Below are 18,893 nucleotides of genomic sequence, written 5' to 3'. Positions count from 1 at the left end.
ATTTTAACTTACCCACTCTCAATGTCTGCAATAACAGCGACAAAATTAGTGTTAGAGATTTTTTACTTTATACAAATTACTGCTGTCGTGTCTTTTTTTTTCTCAGACAAAGATCACTCACCTCTTCCATCTTCTCCTGATGTTTTAACTTTGATTGATTTCTTCATGTTTGCTGCCCTGCCTCAGTCAGGTGTGTCTGTACAAAGCACCGTGGATTGAAAACAATGGTCCTACTGATTAACTTTGGTAGGATTCTTGGTTTCACAGTTTTAAAAAGTCTTCAGTATCAGTATTTCACTGCATCTACCGATCTGATGATTGAGAAGTAAAAAGCCATTTTGGTATTTTTCTCTTTGTTCTGTTAGTGAAGGTTTACCTCACAGCTAGGACAACACTCTTAAGCTTTTTACAAAAATTAAGAAAAAATTCTAAATTATAGTAAAAATCCTGGTTGAGTAGTAGCCCAGCGCAGCAGTTTATGTGGAAGAAAATCAAAACCTACGGTACCTTGATGGCACTCCTTTCTTCAAGAATCCATCCACATCACTGAGACTCATCAGAGAAAATTCCTATCTTAGCTATTTCATGTAACCCCTGCCTCTCCTTCCCATTATCTACGCCTCCATTAGAGTGATAAGACCTGTGTCAGCAGTGTGACCTTCACTAAACTGCCTTTGTACTGCAAAATTTAATCACTAAACCAAAGTGTAGATTATCTGTCATTGGTGAAATCTGTGTCTCCAAACTCATGCTGTAAACTTATTTCCAAATGTGAAGTTTTATTTTATTTATTTATTTATCCATACAGACGCTATTGGTGTTTGAATGTTAGTATTTAAGGACTGCTTATCAGAAGTGATTGTAAACTGGGTTAAATGACCACAAGGCCATGTGTCTTTTTAAGATACCGTCTCTGTAAACATTGTCCAGTTCATTTTATATTTAGTTCCAGTTTGTTAGAATCAGTCAAAATGTGTCTTTTGCTGAATTTCATGTGAAAACACATTTAATAAACATTTTTTTAACCACCTTTTCAGAAAAAAAGTCATCACTCTAAATGTGTTAAGGATGAAATTGCAATTCAGGCAACATTTTTATTTGCAGGTATTAGTTTCAGACAGTTTTATAGTGTACTATGTCCATGCCACAGCACTTAAGATGTGCTAATAACTCCTCTCTATCTATCACTGTAGCTTTAAGACAGTCTGTACTTAAAGTTGTTTAGGACACGTGCATTATTATCTTTTATTTGTTTACTTGCTTTGCAAATGGAGACATATTCACAGTGATTGAGCAGAAGCTTGGGGTTAATGCCCGCTAGGACAAGTAATAGAAGACCTCTGTTCAGAGTTTGCTCCTTTTTACAACCTGTTATTATTCACAGCACAGGTGATTGATAATAGGACAGGAGGGAGTGAGCTCTGAAAGCCTACAGTAATCTGTTTCCTCTCATAAACCTGAAGGTTTTCTTGGTGGGAATCCCGCTTTAACAGCTGTGTCAAATGGAGCAGATTTAACAAATAGAAACAAGAAAGCTATCACTTAGTAAAACTTAGGTACCTTTCACAAACCGTTTTACATTTTCCATTTTCTTAAGTGTTCTTAAAAAAAAAAAAGGAAATTAACACTTATAAGTTGAAGGATTCACGCGTTCATTATCATCATTTCATAAAGCTACACCCAGGAGCTAGCAAAAGACTAGCAACGGACAGGACTGTGGGTGTTAATGATCAATTTGTGTTAACAATACTGATTAATGGTCTTACTAAAGAACAAAAGGAGAATTTTCTGGTATCAGATTTAAATACAAGCCCACCAAATGCTTATCATAACTGCCATGTTTAATTTAATCCTTTTAGTAACATCAAAGAATTACAGACTGAATTTTAATTTGTTAAGCAGTTCAGAATTGTTATCAGAGCCCAAATATCCTTTTCTTTATTTTCCTCAAACAGAGTTTTTCATAAACCAGAATTAACTCAAAATGAAAAAAATAATGACACACCTTCAAAATAAGTTACGCTTTATTATGGACAGATGAACTTAGTGCTAAAAAGTTGGAATGGAGAGTTAATCATGTGGCAGAGTGGCTCTCAAGACATCAGCTTCCTGAAAACAGCACCGTCGTGTGGCCTTTTTTTGTACTGCCGTACCTTATCTGCGCTGTCGTGTTCTTACAGTAGTGGTAATTATGCAGATTGTGTGCTTTTGTATTCCTGCCTTCTTTGAATTAAAAAAATGAAATAAAATAAACAATAAAAAGATAAAGATCACTAAGCTCAAATCCTGATCATCCATTAGCACTCTTTAACAACTATTTAAACAGTACATCCCACAAAAATAATTCACAAAACTGGTGTTTAATACAAAATCCCAAAAGTAACTTTAACATGGTGCATTTAAACTATACTGGTAATGTAGAAGGGGTGGTTCACATGTCACAGTATTTTTGATAGTACCATGGTACATGAACTATATGATGGTACTGTGTTTCATTAAATATGAGTATCATTGTTCTGTCAAACCGACCCTGGTCTTTGTACCATTGTATCATTGAGACGATAGAACTACAAGAAAATGCTACTATTTCTAAAGAGGGACAATGTAATAATTAACAAGGCATTACTTTGGTACAAAGACCATGGAATTTTAAAAGTGGTAGGGTATATGTACAGTGACATTACTCTCATGCTCATACTGTAAAGGACACTAGTCCCTGCTACACAAGAAACATCCATGTTAGTTTTACCAAAGTAAAACTCCTAATTGGGTTCAGTGTTGTGCTCCTCTTGTAGTATCAATAAGATAGGAGTACAGTTTTTCAAATATCCATGATACATTAACCATAGAAATACAGTATACTTAAGAACCCTTTAGGTGTCACTTCAATAGTGCTGTCAAAAAATGCTTTAGTGTTGTACCATCATGTCACTTATCGACCCTCCAGCAGGTGGCTCTGTAAACACATCATGTGTATGAAAGAAGCCGAAGGAGGAGAGGCACTTTGGTGTCCCGGAAGTCACGTAAAAGTGCAAACCAACACTCAAAAGAAATAGAAGTATGAATTCTCTTTGGTGTTACTCATTGTTTCCAGAGAAGTTCACACTCTGCCATCGGGGCTGCGACAAGGATTAATGCTGTGACCACGGAGGACAAACACGTAGGGTTTTTTTGTTTGGTTGTTTGTTTTGTTTGCTGTTATTTGTGATGCTCTCTGTAGAGTGATGATTAACCAGTTTATCCAGGATCAGAAACTCTTTGTGTATAATGTAAATGTAATATAAATAGGCCTAACGTTTTTTAACCAGAGGACAATCAATATCAGGCAGGGAATCAAGTTAAACTAAAGCTCAGCTACCCAGAAGATGATTTTTCTAATGGTTTATACTGATGATATCAGCTGAGTTAAGGAAATCCTGTTGTCCTTTCACTGGAGATTACCTCTTTGATATTATCAGATTATATCTAAAATACTCCATCCAAATTGTTTTTAAGTCACTCCAAACACAGACATATTTATTCTGCCTTTGCTCAACCCAGCAACAAGATTCTACCCACTTTAATGTTTTTGAAGTTTTAATTTTTTCACTTCAATATCTTGTTCTCCATAATAATCAGAATGCCATATTTAAAAGCCTTAAATAATGAGCAGTACTATCAGATGTGCTAAAAAAAATTTTTTATTCAAATTGTGCTAAGTTACATAAAAACAGTCCAACCATGTTACCACCAAAGTTAGAAAACTGGTATGTATACACCTGCAGGTGCTACACTGCAAAGCAGGATAGTTAGCAGTTAGTTATGTAATAACGCATAGAAGAGACTTTTTGTCCCCATTTTATTCCACAATATTTGAAGTATCCATGTTGATATCTTTTTCAAAATAAATCAAATATTTCCAATAATTCTAACAGCCACATGTGTCAGAACCTGTCATTTCTGAATGTCTCAACCTGTGTATTGTGGTGGTCTATGATGCATACGAAAAATGTCTGTGATAACAAAGTAAAGAGTCATTGCATAAGAATGCATGTTGAACTCTGTAGGCGAGTTTACCCTGAAGGCATTGTAGTGATGGGCTGTTTACCCTTAAGATGTGAGCATGTTTCACCTTGTTCCAGTTCAGTCTTTCAACCTTTTTTCCTCTGTAGAGTCTGGGTTTATGTAGAGTCCAAGTTTTCATGTATTTCATGGCTCAGACCTGTTCTGTTAATTTTGCATGTTGCGCACCAAATGTAATCAACTTCCATGCTTTGGGATAACCTTTTATTGTTCAAGCTTTAATCTGGTTTGTAGGTAACTCTTCATCACAAACATGACAGAGATTTTTCTATTTTACAGTATGACAAGGTGTTCTTTTGCTTTGTCCATAGCACAATGTTCCTGATTATTCTAGGACTAGTCGCCCTCTGGTACATCCATCGCTGGTACAAGGAGAGCAAAAGAGTGACCAACAAAGAAGATAAATATGTCTACATCACTGGCTGTGACACTGGCTTTGGTAATCTCCTCGCCAAGCACCTGGACAAGCTGGGCTTTCGTGTGATCGCAGGCTGTTACACTGAGAAAGGTGAGGATGAGCTGAAGAAGGCAGCCTCTGACAGACTGACGACCCTCCACCTGGACGTCACTGACTCTGAGAGTGTCGCTAAGGTCGCAGCCTCCATCAAGACTCTGGTGGGAGAAAAGTGTAAGTGAACTCTTGATTATTCTATAGGTTTTTTTGTTGGTTGTCAAGACACTGTCATACATTATAAATGTAATTATGATACAGTTTAGAGTTTGTATTTGAAGTAATATGACTCTGTCACAGAGAACCAAAAGTCGATGGGAAGTTCTTGTAATGTGTTTCCCACTTTGACTTCCTTTTTTTTAACACCGCCAACAATTATCATCACCTGATGTTTACAGTGTGCATGCTGAGCCATGCTAAATAGCTTTCTGGTTCTTGTTTCTTTCAATCTCCTGCAAAAAAAAAAAAAACAGACAAACAGAGAAGGACATGCAAATATGTAGTATCTATTGACATTGACACTAGGAAACCTCAAAAAGCTCCACCAATAGTACAGATCACATAGTAGAAATGTATTCAGTAGAGTGCATAATACAGTGTAACATTTAGAATGCAGTGTTAAAAAATATGAATTGCAAAGTAAAAAAAAATATATTGCACAGTTGAAATGTATCATACACAGAAAATTTGTTGTAAATAATGTTTAGACTGAAGTTAATGTACAGTAAAAATGTGTAATGCACAGTAGAATTGAATATTGCACAGTCACAAATATGTTGAAGGAAATAAAGAACGTGTCTTAAACCTATTTTGATGACACTCACCATACATTTCTCTTGTTGCTTTCATGTTTCTGCAGACCTGTGGGCTGTTGTGAATAATGCCGGAGTTGGTATGCCAGGTGGTCCCCATGACTGGCTCACCATAGAGGATCACAAGTCCATGCTGGCTGTGAATCTTGTTGGCGTGATTGATGTAACCCTGAGCGTCCTGCCTCTCATTAAGAAGGCCAGAGGCAGAGTGGTGAATATATCAAGTGTGTTTGGGCGGCTCAGCACGTTTGGTGGATCGTACTGTGTGTCCAAGTATGGAGTGGAGGCCTTCACAGACAGCCTGCGGTGAGAGCAAACATCACTTTCCAACAGTCCTGATGATTTTCAGGAATGCTATCTTTAATCATAGTGGCGCTTTGTTGTTGTATTTTAGCATAAACATGGCACACTTTGGAGTGAAGGTGTCCTGCTTGGAGCCGGGCTTCTTCAGAACAGGTCTGACTGATATGGAGATGCTCAGAAACAGTTTAAGGAAACTTTGGGACAGATTGCCTCAGGATGTGAAGGATGACTATGGACCCTGCTTTTTGGAGACATGTGAGTCACCTGCGCAATAAAACAATTTTGTCAGCAAAAAGACAAATTATCTCTGTAAACTAAATTTGAGCATCTCTTTCTTGATACCTTTAACAGAAATTTTAGATGATTAAATTAGAAGTTGATATAAATCTGAAACCAAATTGTGTGTATAAATTCTCTTTCAGCTCTGGAGAAGTGTGAACAGAGGATTAAACAGCTGGCAGATGAGGACCTGATGAAGGTGGTGAACTGTATGGAGCACGGCGTCTCTGCCGTTCACCCTCGGGCTCGTTACTCTGTGGGATGGGACGCAAAGTTCCTTTGGCTGCCTCTGTCCTACATGCCCACCTGGGTCCTTGACAGACTCATTCTTAGTGGTAGTCCCAAACCACAAGTGTCTGTTTTGTAGTTTTTATATTGGTCGGATTAAACACAGAAGACTTTTACTGTAACAAACATTTGAACTGACAGGTCATAACTAGTGGCAGCTTTATACCAGAACTGAAATATTATAAGTTAAATAAATAATCCAGCAGTCATGATTGTGTTTCTGTTGTAACTTCTCAGACTCTCACATCCGTATTTTTACATCTTACTTAAAGGTGTCACTGTATGCCATGATGTGTAAACCACTTTATTTGTTTTGTTCATTTTTTGGAGGTTCTTGAATTTATTTCTCCCATTTCCACTTTGGATTTTTTTGGATATTTTTTTTTAAATTTATTTATTTCTTTATGGAAAAAAGGTTGGGAATTCAGGGAACAAGTCACTGCAAGCTTAGGTTGGGCCTTGTATTGTGTGCGATTTTTTTGGTATAACTATTATTTTTTTAATAATAAATTGTTTTTATTTATTTATTTTTGCTGACAACCACATTGTAACGTGAAAAAGAGGATAATCAAGAGATTAACAGTGAGCCAAAGTAAATAGCGGTCAGCTCATCCCCCCTCTCTAATTGACACCAAACAAAATGTAACAGGTATACAAACAGTATTATACCCAGTCTGGAATATAAAAAATAAACTATAAATGAATGAATGGCTCCAACAATCAACTTTGTACCAAAAAGCTGAAGTAGATTAAAGGATGTGGCAGAATGGATCCTGAAGTTAACCTGTAAACAGTACCATCTTGTGGCCTCTTTGTGTTACTGCCACATCCATCTGTGTTCTGTATTCTTTGTGCTGATAAGACTGACCCTGGACCTGTCTGTGGAGAAAACGGTTAGACTCAGTCAGTCCAAATCTTGTTCATCCGTTAGCGCTCCTTAATGACTATTTGTATTGTTAATCCCAGGAGAATATAGTTTATAATTCTAAGAAGGTTTTTGAGACTAACGTGTAGAGACAGACATCCATTCACTCCCACTCACACGTATTCAGAGTGACTTATCAACTTGGCAAGCATTTCAGTGACACGGCAGTGGGAGGGAGCAGGCTTACCTGAAGAGAATCTACACATTCAGACTCACGTCAAAACATGCCAAAGATTTGAACACGAAACATTTTTGCTGTGAGATAACAACGCGTTTTTTTCCTCATTTTTAGTGTGGAAAAATATTGTTGTTGTTTTTTAAGAAAATGCGTAAATATTAATTGAAATTAATAGAGACAACTTACTGTAATACCGCGAGAAAACAGGAAAGAGCATGGTTGCATGCCCGTAAAGGTCTACGTTATAAAGGTGGTCATACTTCTCCGTGTTTACATAAATTTCAGGAGGGAAAAAAAAACTAATTTTGTAAAGATGTTTGTTTTCCTCTTTAAATTTCGTAAATTTTCTGTCACTCCAGCAGGAGGCACTGTTAAGGTGTTTATTTTAAAATGCTGGTCCCGGAAGTCACATTGAAGAAGTCACTTGAATCACGACCTCCGAAACTTTTGCGGCTTGTCTCACTTCTCTTTGGTAAGTTTGACAACCTGCCGTTGTGCGTTGCGACTTTGCAGCTTAGACTGTGGAGAAAATACACATAGTGTCAGTTTTTTTTTCTTCAGGATCGTGTTTTTGAAAAGGAAAATGCTCACTGCTAATATGTCAATCTTGCAAACAGTATGACAATGTGTTTTTTTCTTTCTTTCTTCCATAGCACAATGTTCCTGATTATTCTAGGACTAGTTGCTCTCTGGTTCATCCATCGCTGGTACAAGGAGAGCAAAAGAGTGACCAACAAAGGAGATAAATATGTCTACATCACTGGCTGTGACACTGGCTTTGGTAATCTCCTCGCCAAGCACCTGGACAAGCTGGGCTTTCGTGTGATCGCAGGCTGTTACACTGAGAAAGGTGAGGATGAGCTGAAGAAGGCAGCCTCTGACAGACTGACGACCCTCCACCTGGACGTCACTGACTCTGAGAGTGTCGCTAAGGTCGCAGCCTCCATCAAGACTCTGGTGGGAGAAAAGTGTAAGTAAACTCCTGATGATCTTTCTTATCAGTTACAGACTTCATGTTTGAAACTGGGTCATTGTTAGTCTGATATAATCATTCTTGTGTTGACATGTATAACCAGTCTCGGTAAGGGCTGAAGAAAAAATGTGACCCCTGTTTAATCTGACTTTATCACATGAAGTTATAGTCAGATGCTTGTTAGTTTAACTGTACATATAAAAGATATGGCAACGGAAAAAATAAAACCTTGTAGTTTTGATTTAGGAAGAACAATCCACTGCAAACACAACGGATAAAAAACATCTATACTGCACGTTGAAAAATGCACAGTAGAAATGAATATTGCTCGAATACAGATAAATGGATTTACATGCTCATCTCTACAACTTTGTCTTGTTGCACTTATTTCTCTGCAGACCTGTGGGCTGTCGTGAACAATGCTGGAATTGGGTGGCCATCTGGCCCCAATGACTGGCTCACCATAGAGGATCACAAGTCCATGCTGGCTGTGAATCTTGTCGGCGTGATCGATGTAACCCTGAGCGTCCTGCCTCTCATTAAGAAGGCCAGAGGCAGAGTGGTGAATGTATCAAGTGTGTTTGGGCGGCTCAGCACATTTGGTGGATCGTACTGTGTGTCCAAGTACGGAGTGGAGGCTTTCACAGACAGCCTGCGGTGAGAGCAAACATCACTTTCCAACAGTCCTGATGATTTTTAAGGATGCTATCTAAACTTATAGTGACCCTTTGTTGTTGTATTTTAGCATAAACATGGCACACTTTGGAGTGAAGGTGTCCTGCTTGGAGCCGGGCTTCTTCAGAACAGGTCTGACTGATATAGACAGTACCAAAGCCTTCATTGCTAAACTTTGGGACAGATTGCCTCAGGATGTGAAGAATGACTATGGAACCTCATTTTTGGAGAAATGTAAGTGGCTGCTCTTTCTCATATCAATACTTCATTCTAAATCCCTGTTTTCCTTGTTCATGGGAAACGAGGTCTTGGAACTGTTACTTCACATGAGATTAAAAATGCATGTCTTCACTTCTTCTCTTTCAGCCTATGTGGTTTGGGAACAAAGCGTTAAACAGCTGGGAGACTGGGACCTGATGAAGGTGGTGAACTGTATGGAGCACGGCGTCTCTGCCGTTCACCCTCGGGCTCGTTACTCTGTGGGATGGGACGCAAAGTTCCTTTGGCTGCCTCTGTCCTACATGCCCACCTGGGTCCTCGACGCATTCATACATAAAAATAGTCCCAAACCAAAAGTATCTGTTCTGTAGTCCTTTTTTAAAATTTTGTATGTAATACAAAGGGCTGCATAATTAGACCTAAAAGTTAATTCTATTGGTAGCTTTATATCATTACCAAAATATTGAATAAATCTAATTTTTGTACGATGAAGCATGTTTGCCTCTTTATTTCCACAAAGCTTACACAAGAATTACATGACATAAATCTATAAATGGACTTTGCTTCGTCTGTCTCCATTAAAACCTACTCATAAAAGCTATTTTCTCCTTTTAGTCAACATTGCAGTGTGTCCCAAGTGTGTGAGGACAAGCTGCCTCAGGGAACTGAGTGGGTAGTGGAGTCTAAATGTTGGTGTTTGTTCATTTTAAATTGGACTAAAGGTAAAGTAATCAAAGCCTAAGGTCATGTAATCTCAGTTTGTCTATTACACAATTCCCATGCGGGTAAAACATCCACCCCTGCTGTTATGCACATGGACCTTGACTCCTTGTATAGTCCAGACCAGTAATGACACACTAATACAACCTGAGCGGAAGCTTTGTTGCAGAGAGCATTGTGGCTGAATCAAGTTGACAGAGGACAGAGTAATCTTCAGTCATGGTATGTTTGGCTTAATGTTAATCATTATGTGTGTTTTGGAATGATTGTAAATTAACTGTGGAGCACTCTCATGTCTAACGTTCAGACAGCAGCTAACCAGTGGCTGCAAAAACTAAATGAAAGTCTGTTTTACATTTTTTCTTACTTTCCCAAATCAACACACAAAAAAATCTGTTGCTGTTCTGGCGTGCAATCCAAGACTGGAAATAATTTTTAAAAAGATATCTGGATAATTGATAGCCTTTGAAAACAACACAATGCAAAATTAGCCGTTATGCAACAAAGTGACCTTTGGAGGATTTTGTTCATTTTGTTCTGAAGCTTTCGTGACTTAGAGGTATATTACAGTTACCTGAAGCTGAAAAAAAAGCGTGGGTAAACTTTACTTTAATATAAAAAAAATACTTTAAAAGTTGTTTTTGTTTTTGTTTTTTTTTTACCAAAAACTGCATTTTATATGAAAAGCAAAAAAGTTAACAGTTCAGTTGTTATCTTTTCTATCAGATGAGAGTGAGTGTGGTGTGTGGTAAGAAAGAAAATGTGTTATCAAAGTGGAGTTCTTGTGCAAGTATGAGCTCCTCAAAGTTAAGTAAAAGCAAAAGACAAAACTTTGTTTTTGTTTTGTGGATTGTCATATGGGTTCATTCCCTTCATGGAAACTCAGCCTAGCTAGCCTGTACTAAGATCTAAATTGAACTTTTTTTTTTCACTATTTTAAAGTCTCTAAGAAAAGAAATTTGTCCTTTTTGAGCTTTTAATGGGCTGTATCTTGTGAATACATGCGTGTCTTTAGAAAAACAAAAAATATTCAACCCTCTTTTTTCCCCCAAAGAAAATCACTGCATGCATAATGTCCAGCATGTAAATGCAGTTGTTAAATTCCACCGCTAAAGGGCGCTAAAGTACAACCAAACAGCTACAGGCTGTTAATAAGGCTGAGCGCAAGTGGAGGAACTTTAATTTGGTATCTGTTTTTTTTTTCTTTTTGTGGTGAAAACATTGTAAAAGAGTGTTTAGTAGTTCTTAATATCTTCTACATTGAAAGATTTTTTTTTTTCAAATTATTTAAAGGTAAATACTATGTGTTTTTATAATGAATCATGAGCATTCAGTGGTAGGTGTCTACGGAAAAAAAAGGCGAATTATTTTTTATTTCCACTTATTTTTCTGAGAAAAAATGCAGAATTCTGACTTTAACCCCAGAGCTCCGTCTTTTCCAGAAAAAAAAATAGTAAAAGAAAAAAAAAAGTGTCCCTTATCCTCTTCCGTAGGTATCGCAGTGAAAGAAGGGAATAAAAGATAAAATAATATTGCTTTCCAGCAGAGGGACAACTTGTTGCCCCACATACAGTGTTGACTTGCCTTTGGACAGATGTAGATTCATCAGTGTATTTCAAACTTCAATGCACCTTTGTTCTGTGTGATGTTCGGAACTGACGAAATCTAATCTCGTGCCTCTTTTTAGGTGACAACTGAGGGTCTAACAACGTATTTATTAGAGGTGAGTTAATTTCTCAGCACAAGCTTGAATTTTCTACATTTTTTTAAACATCTGAAAGGAGTTTGTTGTCAATATCAAGAAAACAAAAGAAGTCAAAGCTGCTGTTTTGCTGTTTTCATGTTGTAGGTGATCCTCTCACACCTGGTCTTGTCCTGTGTTCTATTTCTGGTCACTGTTGCCACAATCCGCCGCTTCATCAAAGAGTCTTACAAAGTGGACGGTCTCACTCAGAAACATGTCTTCATCACCGGCTGCGACAGTGGCTTTGGAAATCTCCTGGCCAGACAGCTTGATAGAAAAGGTGTCAACGTCATCGCTGCGTGTCTGACAGAGAAAGGTGCAGCAGATCTGAAAGCAGCGGCCTCCTCCAGACTGAAGACCCTCCTGCTGGATGTTACAGACAGCTCGAGCATCAAGAAGGCGGTGGAGTTTGTGAGCAGAGAGGTCGGGGAGCGAGGTGAGGGGCACATATGCTCTTGCAGATAGGGTGCCAGTCAGAGTGAGGCACTGGAGGAGATAAAACACAACCTGGAGCATCACATCATCAACTCATCATCCTCCTACTGAAAGCCTTACCTCATAGAAGGAGTTTTACCAGACAGAAGGAAAGAGCTACCTCAGACAAAATCTGACTTACACATTGATAAAAAGTTGATCCAGAGTGTGGTGTGAAATTTAAAGAAGCTTTTATTTTGTTTTCAATTAGCAACTTTTGACCATCACTTTTGTATACCACAATATAAAGAATAGTTGGATTTCCTTTTTCACTGAGGGATGGTTATAGAGAACTGATTATCCGCCAATATTTTTCATGTCTTGTCTCTGCAGGTCTGTGGGGCCTGGTGAATAATGCAGGCCGGTCCGTACCCATCGGCCCCACAGAGTGGATGCAGATCGAGGACTTCACAAAGGTGTTGGATGTGAATCTGATTGGAGTCATTGATGTAACTCTTCACTTTCTTCCCCTGGTGAAGAAGGCACGTGGCAGGGTGGTGAACGTGGCCAGCATCCTGGGCAGACTGTCCCTCACTGGTGGAGGATACTGTCTGTCCAAATGGGGGGTGGAGGCCTTCTCTGACTCCCTCAGGTACCCTCAGTGTTATCACACTGAATAAGAAGTCATAACAAGAAATGTTTTGCAGTTGCATCAAAGTAATACGATGGTTTTCTTTCCCCAGATTGGACATGAGACAGTTTGGGGTCAAAGTGAGCATCATCGAGCCTGGTTTCTTTAAGACAGCGGTGACACAGGTGGACCCAATTGAAGCTGACCTGAAGAGGCTGTGGACCCACCTCCCTCAGGAAGTCAAAGACTCTTATGGTGCTACTTACTTTGATGATTGTAAGTAGAAGCATCACATTTAGCAACTAGAAAAAAATCAGTCAGACCTCCACCAAGCATATTGTGATTGTCACCAACACGTTAGTCCTACTTTAATGTTATACTCCCTTTCAGCAGACTGTCTGCTACAATTTGGTGTTAGTTGCAGGTTTGTACAATAATTTGTTTCCTGACAGTGTTGAAAATTATGATGACCCAGAACATATTTCATATTCTGGATCTTAGTATCCAGAATATTGCCAGGATCTGGACCGTACTTTTACATCTGTCACAAATTATGGTGACCTTGTCTTGCATTGTTTTGCAAAGCAATCCAAACATTTATTGTGGAGTTATGTCTCTCACAATGATAAAGAATCCTTTAAAAAAGTCCTGGATCCAGACGGTGATCCAGATCACCTCCAAAATTTAATCACTTCTTCCTTATCCCACATTGAACATTTCCTGAAAATTCCATCAAGATCCGTTACTGTTTGAATTACGTTGTTCACAGACAAACAAACTCCCAAAAACATACCCTCCTTGTTGAAGGTAACAAGTTCATCAGATCAAATATTGAATAATTTAGTTCCTTCTTTCTTCTGTTTCTTCTCTTCAGATCTGAAAGCTCAGGACTTCTCCTTGGGCATCCTGTGCAGTCCAGATCTCTCCAAGGTGACCCGGTGCATGCAGCACGCACTGACCGCTCAGTTCCCACGCATACGTTACAGCGCAGGCTGGGATGCCAAGTTTTTCTGGATCCCTCTCTCCTATATGCCTTCATTTGTATCAGACTTTGTCGTCAACATGCTCCTGCCTTCGCCTAAGGATGAAAGACCTGTTAAATAAGCACTGAAATATTTTTGTAACGTGATAATGGACTTATTACGTGAATAAAAAGAATGACTGGTTAGACTGTGTTACAAAATATGAAATTTATTCATTCATGTTTCAGCAGCAGCAATTTAAAACAATGTGGGTATGTTGTGACTGATCACAGATACAGCTTTTATTTGTTCTCATTGTGATACAAAATAAATCATCCTGTGATTAATTTATGAAACATCCGTCCACATCTGCATCCTCGTGTCATGTGATGCTAATCAACAACATACAAATTCCATGTGGCATACATGGGCACATTCAAGTATTGCTCCAAAACATTTTGGCCAGTGTCCAATGTTGTATCATTCGTGATGATCATGCTGATTCGAAGTCTGGGTACATAAGGTATGAATGAGAAGTATGAGGAGCAGAGATCTTAGAAACACAGATGCTTTAGCTTCAAATCCAATTAGTTTAATCTGGTTTTCAGTTTCCAGCCCTGAAATGAGGTATATAAACATAAAAGATGAAGTAAATACATCTCCAGTTTTGTTCAGTGGCAATAAAAATATCATAACTAAATAACCTTTGATCTTATAAGTACTGTACATTCATAATGCAGCTTTGTTTATGTCTGTTATTGTGTTTATGCTGAACTATTCATAGGCTCTATTTCAAAGATATCTGACAAAAATCTTCCTGTTCAAATTTACAAATATACAGCTTATTTATTAACATGTCTATCAGCAGCTTCAGTGCAAAGATATACATATTGTACATCAGAATAAAGAAAAACATCAACATAAGAATTGGCATAAGAAATATCAGAAGGCATAGTCACATGAGACTTTTTTCTTCATTCTATAGAAATGTGTTTCTCTCTCCTACAACAATTTTAATTTTGTACACAGGCTGCATAAAAAAATAAATTCTGTGCAAATTGTGTTTCTTTTATAAATTTCCCGTCTGACAGAGGCGGGGTTATACGTCGCTGTCCTCCTTCACGAGGTTGGCTGTGTCTTTGAAAGTGTCCTCCGTCGGTGAGTAGGCGCTCGGACGATTTTTCTTCAGAGGTTTGGCGGGGGGTGCGAACGGGGAGGGCTCTAGCGCTGAGGGGTCCCCGCCGTCTACAGGCTTTTCATCCTTCATCTTCAAAGAAAAAAACTCTCAAACCTTCTGTTTATAGCCTCGTATGTGTCTGTTCATTTCACATCTTGTCTAAACTTACCTCTGAGTACGAAGGGTTATCGAATGTGGTGCTTGGCTTTAATTTCCTTTTGAATAAGCTCCACCTGGACTCCTGCTAACACATACAAACAATATACGGCACCACATGTCAATTGATTTGCTGGGGTTGTTTACTGCAGAGGCAGAAAGAGACTCACCTGCACAGGTTTGGTGGTGACAGAGGATGTGTTTACGATGACGGCGCTCTGATCGGCTCGATACGCTGGGTTCACAAAGTTGTTTTCAAGCTGATCACCGCTCACGTTGACGGTCACCTGTAGAGAGGCAGGTTAACATGTTTCATTAGCCGCTGGACATTAGCATTAGCTGTAAACTTTTAAACTAAGGAGCTAGCTCTCATCTTGCTCTTGTCTGATCCTTCTTGTACTGATACCTGTGTAGCGTGTATAACAGCAGCATCACCAGACACAGGAGCAGTGGCGTACAACGGGTTCTCAAATGTGATTGGCTGTCTCCCAGGGTCAGCAGCAAAGTTTTCATCCTGTAGGGGACATTTTTAATATTAACAAGTGAGATTAATTCAGACAAACTGCTGACACTGACACTCTTAAAGGTAATGCTACACTAATGTTGTCAATAAATACCACAATGAGGACTTGTTTTGAGCCACACAACGCTGACACCACACTGTCAGCATTCTTGGGAAGGCATTAACTGCTAATGAGCATCCTTGCAGCACTCACCATCTGCATGGCCGTGTCGATGAACGACACCCCGATGCGTGACGGTCCGAGATCAACGTTATCACCCGAGCGGAACGTCACCCCATTACCCGTGTCAGCGAACTTCACCAGGCTGCTGAGGCTGGTCAAAAACAAACGAGAAAGAAAAGACTCCATGAACTCTGAACGTATTCTTCTTAAGCAAGAACTTAGTGACATAAGTGAATCAAAGATACCTGGGTAGTTTGGGCATGGTGGGGATAAAAGACCCTGTTCGTTTGTAGTTGAGGAAAACGCCGACAGCCAAAGCTCCAGTTATCATGATGATGATGACTGCCAGGAGAACAGCCACAGCTAATGGAAAGAGGATATTCAGATACATGCACACTTGATTTAAAACAAGATTAATCTTGTATTAAAATGTTTTATGTTCATGTCAGACGGTCCACTGGTTTGCTAATCCATCAGAGGTTGAACACTGATCTGCTGAAGTATTACACAGTTATCTATTAAGGGAATGTGTGATGAATTCTGGCAGTCAACATCTTCAGAATTTGCTCATCTGGCTGTTTTCAACCTGTTTTGTTGTAAAGACGATAAGCAAGAAGTGTGACTTCATCATATTTGGCCCTGATCTGATCTGAACATATCAGGACCGTTACTGCTCAGCAGCTCCCACATGCTCAGCAGAGTGAGGGGGAATTTGTTTTGTCAGGGCTTCAAGTTGAAGAAGATAGAATTGTTTCAAGTAGTCAGTGTGATTAAGTGATTTTAAAGTAACAAATAGTGTAGGATAAAGTGAGCTTCAGTACCTGTGCCTGCTGGAGCTCCTCTTGACTTCCCTACCTCACAGTAACTGCCTGTATAACCATACAGACACCTGCAGGAGGTGATGATAAACAGGAAAACAATCAGTTAAAGAGGGTTTAAAAACACTGCAACCATCAAACATCAATGATCACAGCTGTGAATATCACAGACTAACTCACTTGCACTTTGGCAGACCACCTTCATCAGTGTAGCACGTTCCACCATTCATGCATCTACATGCAAGGGGCATTGCAACAGGTGCCTCAATGGCTGCAGGAGCAAAAGCCAGGCAAACACAAAATCAACAACAACAAACCAATAACACAACAAAACCAGGAGCAGCCAGGCATGTGAGGAATGGATTTATGAACGCAGAATGAGACGCAACCAAATAACCAGCATAAACATGCACACATGGTTTACCTGCGTCACATTTACTGGAGTCAAACTCCACTGGAGACGAGCCTTGAGGACAGGCGCAGGTGTATCCACTGGGTCTTAAGAGACAGAGGTGGCTGCACACGTTTTTGCAAGGGTTGGGTACTGTGAGGGAAAAGAAAGGGTTAAACAAGTTTTCATATCTATTTGAGTTTTTTCACAAACGGTTTGGCATGAAATGAAACTAAACTGTCATTATGTTCATCCTCTGTGTCCTGACCTGACTGGTTGTGCCGGTGCTCCTGGTAAATTCGAACCTGAGTCAGCCAGGGGTTGATGGTCAGAACTTTGACTTTGTTTCCATTCCCAAACTTGTTCGTCTTCCACACTTCACCTTTCTCTTTCGTTGTCCAGTACACGTGCCCCTCAAACACATCCAAACTGAACGGATGTCCAATGTCTGAAACAGAAGACACTCTGATCACTGTCATTGTTATTTCATTTAAAGCCTTGATGAACTAATTATACAGAAAAAATTAAATACAACACTTCTCAGTGTCCTGACCTCCTGATATGACAATCTTTCTCTCGGTACCATCAGGCTTCATGGACTCAATGATGTTTTCTTTGGAGTCGCACCAATAGATCCTGTTTCCATTCAGGTAGTCTACAGCCAGACCAGTAGGCCAGCCCAAGTCCTCCTCCCTCACTAGCACCTCTCTGTGCTGACCGTCCATCCACGCTGATTCTATCCTGGGTTTCCTGCCCCAGTCTGTCCAGTACATCATCCTGCGTACAGGAAACGCCAGCTTAAAACCAGATACAAAGGAACTAGAACTACATCTGTTTAAAAACTGGGGACTTCAGCTTCATACCCCAGTGATGGGTTGACAACAATAGCAGCGGGCTGATCCAGGTCAGTGTAGATTAACCACTTTCTGTACCGCCCATCCAGTTTAGCCACTTCAATTCGATTGGTGCCTGAATCTGTCCAGTAAATGTGTCTGTGAAAGAAGATTAAAAAAACCCTGAGGTACTGACTGGAAGTACGAGAAACCTCTTTAATGCTTCAGAAATATTCTCTGTGAGTTACCCGCCAACCCAGTCCAGAGCGATGCCGTCAGGATTAGAGATGTATCTCAGGTTCAGGTCCACCTCTTTCACTGGGTTGTTTCCATGATCGTTAAACGTTGTCATGTAGGCACGTTTGATGGATCCAAACTGAGATCCTCGACCAAGGACGGTCCAGTAGACGATACCTGCAGCACATCAGAGGATAAGGTCAACAACATGCTAACATTTATAGCGTGTATAGTTCCATGCAGCTCTTACTTACTGAGTCCTTCCCCCTCTGGATCCCACAGGTAGTCCAAAGCTTGGATGTGCTCCCCGTTGTCCACGTAGTCTGAATACTGCTCAGACGACAGGTTGAAACGACGGATGCGGACGTTGTCGGGTAAGAGCAGCACTGGTGGGTTTCCTTAACAGAAAATAAGATTTAAATAGTGAATAAAATTAAAAATAATTACTTTATTTGTGAAGCACTTATTAAAACAGTAGTTTACAAAGTGCACAGACAACAGCCAGGACATAAAAACAAACAAACAAAAGCTTCAAAGATGGAACAAAAGTGTTGACCCATATGAACCCAGGCGATACAGGAACCATGCAATAAAATGAGATTATGACGACCAAGATAAAAGCTAAAAACATCAATTAACAAGAAAAAGAAAATAAAAGGCAATAAAAAGGGGTTAGACAATATTAGAAGTGATAATAGAGTAATAAACAATAACATAATAATAAAAATGATGATGAAATAACAAACAAGAAATAAAACAATAAAAAAGGAAACAAGGCAGTAAAACCAAGGTAAGATAGAAATAAAAGAGATAAAAGATAAAAGACAACATTGAGGACAAAAAAAGACAGCATCACACAAAAGAATGTTTGTAAAAGTGAGTTTTTAAAAGCGATTGAAAGGAAGTGACTGAATCTGCACGTCTTATCTCCTCTGGCAGGTCGTTCCAAAAGGAAAACT

General features: G+C 39.3%; 4 protein-coding genes across 4 annotated transcripts in view; 3 read left to right on the top strand and 1 right to left on the bottom strand.

Annotated features, from left to right (window-relative positions):
* Positions 1-4,377: 4,377 nt before the first annotated feature.
* Positions 4,378-6,721, top strand: LOC141808348 (retinol dehydrogenase 7-like). The gene is made up of 4 exons (XM_074694898.1): positions 4,378-4,690; positions 5,373-5,631; positions 5,720-5,883; positions 6,051-6,721. The coding sequence occupies exons 1-4, from the start codon at positions 4,378-4,380 to the stop codon at positions 6,272-6,274; spliced, it is 960 nt and encodes a 319-aa protein (XP_074550999.1). The 3' UTR covers positions 6,275-6,721.
* A 965-nt stretch (positions 6,722-7,686) lies between these two features.
* On the top strand, positions 7,687-9,605 carry LOC141808342 (retinol dehydrogenase 7-like). Its single transcript, XM_074694890.1, has 5 exons — positions 7,687-7,770; positions 7,952-8,268; positions 8,670-8,928; positions 9,017-9,180; positions 9,313-9,605. The coding sequence occupies exons 2-5, from the start codon at positions 7,956-7,958 to the stop codon at positions 9,534-9,536; spliced, it is 960 nt and encodes a 319-aa protein (XP_074550991.1). The 5' UTR covers positions 7,687-7,770; positions 7,952-7,955; the 3' UTR covers positions 9,537-9,605.
* Positions 9,606-9,944: 339 nt separating this feature from the next.
* Positions 9,945-13,778, top strand: rdh1 (retinol dehydrogenase 1). Its single transcript, XM_074695345.1, has 6 exons — positions 9,945-9,950; positions 11,573-11,608; positions 11,735-12,065; positions 12,437-12,695; positions 12,787-12,950; positions 13,549-13,778. Exons 1-6 carry the CDS (start codon positions 9,945-9,947, stop codon positions 13,776-13,778), a joined length of 1,026 nt encoding a protein of 341 aa, XP_074551446.1.
* Positions 13,779-13,845: 67 nt separating this feature from the next.
* Positions 13,846-18,893, bottom strand: part of lrp2a (low density lipoprotein receptor-related protein 2a) — a 46,364-nt gene continuing 41,316 nt past the window's right edge. Inside the window, 14 exon segments of the mRNA XM_074694484.1 lie at positions 13,846-14,903; positions 14,983-15,054; positions 15,140-15,256; positions 15,376-15,483; positions 15,686-15,806; positions 15,901-16,018; positions 16,477-16,544; positions 16,654-16,744; positions 16,898-17,017; positions 17,133-17,312; positions 17,418-17,641; positions 17,728-17,856; positions 17,946-18,111; positions 18,189-18,332. Coding sequence (XP_074550585.1) covers positions 14,736-14,903; positions 14,983-15,054; positions 15,140-15,256; positions 15,376-15,483; positions 15,686-15,806; positions 15,901-16,018; positions 16,477-16,544; positions 16,654-16,744; positions 16,898-17,017; positions 17,133-17,312; positions 17,418-17,641; positions 17,728-17,856; positions 17,946-18,111; positions 18,189-18,332 — 1,826 coding nt within the window. The 3' untranslated portion in view covers positions 13,846-14,735.

The sequence above is a fragment of the Halichoeres trimaculatus genome, unplaced genomic scaffold (genome assembly GCF_033239565.1).
Source record: "Halichoeres trimaculatus isolate MK-OKI-2021-1 unplaced genomic scaffold, fHalTri1.1 fHalTri1_scaffold_19, whole genome shotgun sequence".
Classification (NCBI taxonomy): Eukaryota; Metazoa; Chordata; class Actinopteri; order Labriformes; family Labridae; genus Halichoeres; species Halichoeres trimaculatus.
The sequence above is the reverse complement of the archived record's forward strand: the minus strand, read 5'-3'. Positions and strand labels throughout refer to the sequence as shown.

Bases quoted from the DNA above. Each gene is read 5' to 3' on its own strand.
- LOC141808348 (XM_074694898.1), top strand. From the start codon at position 4,378: ATGTTCCTGATTATTCTAGGACTAGTCGCCCTCTGGTACATCCATCGC. The intron at 4,691-5,372 runs GTAAGTGAACTC...ATGTTTCTGCAG, and splicing joins GACTCTGGTGGGAGAAAAGT to ACCTGTGGGCTGTTGTGAAT. The intron at 5,632-5,719 runs GTGAGAGCAAAC...GTTGTATTTTAG, and splicing joins GCCTTCACAGACAGCCTGCG to CATAAACATGGCACACTTTG.
- LOC141808342 (XM_074694890.1), top strand. From the start codon at position 7,956: ATGTTCCTGATTATTCTAGGACTAGTTGCTCTCTGGTTCATCCATCGC. The intron at 8,269-8,669 runs GTAAGTAAACTC...ATTTCTCTGCAG, and splicing joins GACTCTGGTGGGAGAAAAGT to ACCTGTGGGCTGTCGTGAAC. The intron at 9,181-9,312 runs GTAAGTGGCTGC...CTTCTCTTTCAG, and splicing joins AACCTCATTTTTGGAGAAAT to CCTATGTGGTTTGGGAACAA.
- rdh1 (XM_074695345.1), top strand. The intron at 12,066-12,436 runs GTGAGGGGCACA...TTGTCTCTGCAG, and splicing joins CAGAGAGGTCGGGGAGCGAG to GTCTGTGGGGCCTGGTGAAT. The intron at 12,696-12,786 runs GTACCCTCAGTG...TTCTTTCCCCAG, and splicing joins GCCTTCTCTGACTCCCTCAG to ATTGGACATGAGACAGTTTG.